This window comes from Naegleria fowleri, assembly GCF_008403515.1.
Source record: "Naegleria fowleri strain ATCC 30894 chromosome Unknown tig52, whole genome shotgun sequence".
Classification (NCBI taxonomy): Eukaryota; Heterolobosea; class Eutetramitea; order Acrasida; family Naegleriidae; genus Naegleria; species Naegleria fowleri.
The window spans coordinates 204,951-210,924 of NW_025407984.1; the positions used below are offsets into that span (position 1 = coordinate 204,951).

At 36.2% G+C, this 5,974-nt stretch overlaps 3 protein-coding genes across 3 annotated transcripts in view; 2 read left to right on the forward strand and 1 right to left on the reverse strand.

Annotated features, from left to right (window-relative positions):
- FDP41_006463 (uncharacterized protein) overlaps nt 1–1,141 on the forward strand; it is a gene marked incomplete at both ends in the record, with an annotated part of 1,890 nt that extends 749 nt beyond the window's left edge. The window contains 3 exons of the mRNA XM_044710101.1: nt 1–235; nt 285–806; nt 852–1,141. The exon at nt 1–235 is cut by the window's left edge and continues 433 nt beyond it. Coding sequence (XP_044559144.1) covers nt 1–235; nt 285–806; nt 852–1,141 — 1,047 coding nt within the window. The remainder of the gene's footprint in view (nt 236–284; nt 807–851) is intronic.
- Nucleotides 1,142–1,248: 107 nt separating this feature from the next.
- On the forward strand, nt 1,249–1,848 carry FDP41_006464 (uncharacterized protein; the record flags this gene model as incomplete). Its single annotated transcript, XM_044710102.1, has 1 exon — nt 1,249–1,848. The coding sequence occupies one exon, from the start codon at nt 1,249–1,251 to the stop codon at nt 1,846–1,848; it is 600 nt and encodes a 199-aa protein (XP_044559145.1).
- A 201-nt stretch (nt 1,849–2,049) lies between these two features.
- Nucleotides 2,050–5,871, reverse strand: FDP41_006465 (uncharacterized protein; the record flags this gene model as incomplete). The annotated part of the gene is made up of 6 exons (XM_044710103.1): nt 2,050–2,767; nt 2,853–4,171; nt 4,240–4,673; nt 4,733–5,137; nt 5,201–5,542; nt 5,850–5,871. 6 exons carry the CDS (start codon nt 5,869–5,871, stop codon nt 2,050–2,052), a joined length of 3,240 nt encoding a protein of 1,079 aa, XP_044559146.1.
- Nucleotides 5,872–5,974: the final 103 nt, after the last annotated feature.

The following is a 5,974-nucleotide window of genomic DNA, read 5'->3' on the forward strand; positions in this document are numbered from 1 at the left end:
GAAAACTCAAACGGAAAGAAAGTAAAAGCAACCTGGACTGTGAATGTTGGAGAGGAAGTTTATGACATTGTTGTTGGCAGATATAGCCAGTATTTATCAGCAGGACAAAGTGAAATACTTGCTGTGGGAGAAAGAACGCTATTTAGTATTAAGGAAAATGGTGAGCTAGCATCTCAAATGAGGTTTGATTATTTTCCAAGTGCAGTTGAGCTCTATAAATCAGGAACCGATCAGAGTAAGTATTTGAAAATTATGAACAATCAGATTCGAGTTCTTGAATTCAGATGATAGGAGCAATTTAATCATAGGAACTCACAACAAAACTGTCATGATTTATTCCGACCCTAAATTAGCTTGGGCTGCTGGAATGACATCAATTCCTGTGGCCATCAGAGTGGCTAACATAGGAGGAGTTAAAGGAGCTATTGTGACGCTAGACGAAGAAGGAAATTTAGCATTAAATTATTTGGGAACAGGTGCCATCTCCAATACAGTTCCAACTCTTGAAAATAAGGATGTAGACTATGAACGACTTGAAGAAGAAACTAAAAGACTACAACAAATAATTCGACGTACAAAACGAAATCAAAAAGACGAATCGTCTGAAGCACTTGTAATTCGAGCTCAAATTCCCAATGCCGTTGATCCTGAGTCATTTAACACAAGCAATGAGAACAAACGAGTAACCATTCAATTATACATTGGGTATACAGGCAACAACTGTGTTCTTGAAAACATAACTGTGAATTTCCATGTCGAAAAGCCATTTTATGTAATTTCACCCACCACTTACATTACCACGCTGAGTAAGTTTTTGTTTGAATTTTTCAATTTTCTAACTTTGGAAACAGATGGAGGAAATCAGAGTACCCCATTTGTTTTACCTGTAACCGTTTTTGGAGGAAGTGACTGCACTCCAAAGAGTTTGGAAGCAAGTGTGACAGCTATTTATCACGATCCTGTAACAGGCCAACCAAAAATTTCAAATTGCCATTTTCTTCTTCCTTTTGGGCTTTGTGGAGACGTAGTTCCAGCAAAGAAAAATTCAACACATAAGATTACTCTTGATACAAACAAATCCCCAATACCCATCGCATCATTATTTGAAGACTTAATACAAAAGATGAAATGTCAAACTTAATAAGCGAGAATATTTTAACATTCCAATATTCGAACGGAAAAGATGCAACAATCCTTGTTTCAAAGAATGCTGGAAGGTACAGAGTTCAATCGTCGTCATTAGATGCTATGTATATTTTAGTCAAAGAAACAATAAGAAGGCTAAAGCAATGTGCAGCCGCTCTTCATATGGAGGACAAGCAACAAATGAAAATTGAATTTACTGAGAACATGCCATTTTACCCTTACTTTGACGTAATTGACTCACACTTCAAAAACAGATTGGGACTCCAAATTTATTATCAACAATTAGACAAACTGGCAGCTCAGTTTAGAGCTTTACAAAAGAGATTATTGGTACGATACAAAGACAAGAATCCAACATCCATCAACAGCTTGGACATTCTTTTTGATAAGACCTACCAAGAAATTTTAGGGATCACAAAAAAAATTGAGAAAACTCAACAATCCTTAAAAGAAGCTTCTCATGACCTTACTTGCTCGACATTACTGATGCATATTCTTGTTAAACTCAGATATTCATTGGATGACAAAGAGATGGAAGTTTTGGAGAACCATTGGCCCTCTTTTGTTAACGACGAATCCCCTGGATGGGAGGAAACACTTGATTTTGGATTAACACAATTATTGAATACTGTGCTTACCAAAAATCCAAAGGAAAAAACCTTCAGACTGAACTTGAGATGCCTGCTGACAGCAGCCGCCTGAAAAAGCGAATTGCCAGCGTTGTTGAGAAATTGCAAAACTTCAAACTTTTACCTGCTGAAGCTAAAGATGAGAAAAAGAAGTAGAACTCATAATAATATTTTTTATTTTGTTTGTTGATTCCTTCTTCTGACAAATTGCTACTAGAAAGATTGTCAACGATAGGATTAATTCTGGAATTTAGTAATAACACTTAAGGTAACTTTAATCTCTGAAGAATACACGTGCACCAGAGAAACTGAAAAACAGTAATTCAAATTCTCTCTTGTAGCTTAAAATTCGGTTCAATGTAAGGTTCATGGTTTGCAACTCATCATCATTTTGCATCATCTTTTCTCGTTCCTTCTCTGAAATCTTCTTATTCTTTCCTCCCTCATTCTTCTTTTGAGAAAGTTCAGACATGGTTCGTTTGGTGTCTTCATATTCTTGTTTAAAAGTCATGGCCACACTTTCGAACCAATGCAAACTATCGAATTTGTCATTTTGACCCAAAACCTTCAAAATGAATGCAATTCCCAAAGCAAAGCCATCATCAGTAAAAGATGCCTCTTTTCCGGAACGAATCATCTTGTCTTTGGAGATTAGCATAGCTTCCACAAAGCTCAATGTCAAAGCAGGAATGATGATGTAAAAGTTTCTAAGATGGTTATTTTGTTCTTTCATCATTTCATTCTTGAACACAGTTTCTAATGTTTTGAAATAATCACTTTGTTGTGATTGTGAAATTTTAGCCATATTCAAAACGACTTTGTGTAAGTTGTTGGCAGCATTCATGGTCTCTTCAGAGAACACATCCTTACACAAGACGCTGATATTATTGGCATCGTCTTCCTTCTTTTCTTCAGTGGTGTTATTTGTCACATCGGTAGGTGGATTGGCAGAGTCAGCATTTTCTGGTGTGGTGTTTTCAGTTTTCTCTTTTCTTCAACATCTGGGAAGCAATTCATTGGAACGAATTGAATTGCATCATTGATGTAACGAAGACCACCAGCACGTATCATTCTGACATATCCCAAGGCATTACCAATTTCAGTGATGAGAACACGGAATTGATCCAAATAAGACAAACCAGTTTGTGGATTGACTCCCAATTTCTTAATGTCCTTGATGAACTTTTAGCACTCTTCAGTGGGAATTTGTTATCTAGAGATTTGAGAGCTTCATCCTTATAAAATCTGATATCTTTAAGAAGTCTACTCTTAATATGATCGTCAAACAAGAATTGAGAGAAAATATAAAGTTTCTTTCCGAGGAATCTAAATACAAAGTTGATGGTGGTATTCATAATACCTGTACCGTGAGTTCGAATTGAGTTTGCAATGTGTTTGATGTGAAGCACATTGAGACTTTTCGCATCTGACTTGGCACATTGTTCAATGAACATATTTTGATTGAGATTGTATGAGAACTTGGCAACAAAAATGTGAATGTTTCGAGTAATTTCCAAAACGTCAAGTCCTTGTTCAAGAGTTTGGCCAGGAAGATACACATTCACTAAATTCAATCCATACTTTTCATATGCCAAGTTTCTCATTTCTTCATAAGTCTTCCAGTCGTGAAGTGCCAAGATTGTAAAATCATAGAACGTCTTGTCAAGATATTGTTCTACCATTCTCTTGATTTCAATAATTTTGTCGTAGAATCTGATGGGACCAAGTGTCTTGAAGAATGGCGACAGGTCTTTGGTATGAGAAGAAATGACTTTCTTTTTCAAAACGTTCGTATTGTGAATGTGAAGTCTGAGATCTGTTTCAACTTCTTGACATAGAGGGTCTACAATTTTTGTTTTAAAGTATGTCATCACTTCGTCAATATAAGAGTTGACTAGAGCTTTTCCTGCATCTTCCAAATGAACAGCTGTTGGTGTTGTTCCATCCTTGGAGGAGAGAAGAACATTGTATAATGGATCTTGAAGTGCAGACATCATGAGGTGAAGTTGTGGAGCACGAGATGGATTTTCGTATACCTTGTCAAAGAATGCTGGAATTACTAGTCTATTCCAGTACAGGTATGAGCAATCACAGTACTCGTCCAAATATTCGTCAAAATGTGCTAGCACTTCCAATCTCTTCATTAATATTTTGACTTCCTCGTACTCTGATTCTTTGAATAAACCTGCTGCTCTGGAGAATGCTACAGCCAGTGTGAGGTTGAGCAACACTAGTCTCTTTCTGCTGGCATGTCCTGAATCCAATAAATGTAAAGCCAAAAGTACAGCGCTTAATTGATCGGCATCTGCATTACTTTGCTTCTTTTTGTTTGTAGTCTGTTTCTCAAGACCACAAGGAAGTTTTGAATCTTGAAAGTTAAGAACTCGGTAATATAGCTGATGTGTTTTGCCAATTGTGGAGACTTTCTGTAAAAACTATTTTGGATACTTTTGATCATCTCCACCATTCCACACAATTGGAGAACTTGAGACATGGTCAAACTTTTACCAGCCAAAATATGTAAATAAATTCCGTTTTTAACAAGGGTATTAATTTGTTGCGCAAGTTCGAGACCTTGCAACAACAATGATCCTTCAATGGCAAGAACGTCTCTACCTGAAGAAGCCAAAACGTCAAAGTTAGATTCAAATCGACTTTCCCAAATGTTCATCTTGAGATTAAGTTGGTTAACCATAGTTGGGAACAAAGATTTCATCAAATTCTCCATGTACTTGGATCTGTCCGCTTCAATTTCCTTCTTTGGGTTCTTAATGCCTGCCACCCTAACCATGTCTGGTACTTTGGTAAAGAAAAACTCTGCAGAAGACCAAACAGTATTACCGTATAAATGGATGATTGGACACTTTTGTGGAATTCCCATACTTGCTTGAAAAGCTTCTTTAGAGTTTGGTTGTCCATCCATAAATTAAAATATAAAATGTATAATCCACAAAAACCAACAAATTCCTGTCGCTTCTCTAGAACTGATTCTAAAAAGGTAGCAGTGTTATTTGACCCAGAAAGAGATGCTGCGCCTGATGATTGCACTTGGAAAGTAGCTGAGGGTTGTACAAACACCGTGTTCATTATTTCTTCAAATTGTAATTTCAAATGAAATTCTACTTCTGCTTTTAGTAATTTGTTTCTCTGCACATTTATAGTGACATTTTCAACTTTCTCTTGAGTTTCTCCATTTTCATTTTGAACTAACTGAGAATATGTTACGACATCATCAAAAGCTTGGTTGATGCAAGACTTAAAAATTGAATCATCCAAAACATCTCCTTCTACTTTTTCTAATAAATAATACACTTTTCCGACATTTTGTTTAGTTGTTCCGTATCTCTCAGGTTCAGTCATGACTGTTTTGATGTGGTATTATTGAAATGAGCATTGATTGTGAAATTTTTCATCGACATACATACCCTTGCTAATCATTCTCTTGTACAGTGTTAAGTGATGAGAGAAGGCGCTGTTTTGAAGAATAACTTCATCTAATGTGATCAAAACACCAAGAAGCTCACTAAGACTCTCGAAAACTCTTTCAAAATGACACCATTGATTTTGTGAGCCACCAGGGCCTCCGAGATAGGTCGATAAATTCTTATCGTTTGTATTGGCTTCGCAAAATAAGCTTGCTAGTTGATGAATAGTTGACTTTACCACGTAATTAGATCGTGCACAAAAGTTCCATAAATCCATCAATAGAGGAATAGCTCGTCCGAATTGTAATTGTTTCTCGCCATCTAATTCATCTTGATCCTGTACTGTAACGCCAAACAATGAAAGTGTTGGATAAAAGTGTTGTTTTGCAAATGATGATAAAAAGTCATCTCTTCACAAAGATGAGCGAATACTAAAAGAACTTTTCTGAGGATTTGATTCTCTGTTGAGATTTGCAACAATTCATCGAAACGAAGATTTTCATTGGGAGAAAATCGAAACCGTATGAGAGGTTGTGAAGTTCCTATTATGATGAATCAAGACATGGCAACAATAAATATCGGTAATGAAAGAAGAACAAAATCATTCATCAAAATTTTGATGTATCATCACACACATAATAATACCTACCAATACTTCCAACAGCAGGCATACCCGAAGCCGAACCTATCTGAGTCTGATCAAAGGATTCCAATAATTGAGAAACCATCTCATCATGAAAACTTTCTTGCATATTACAGGACAACAATTGAAAT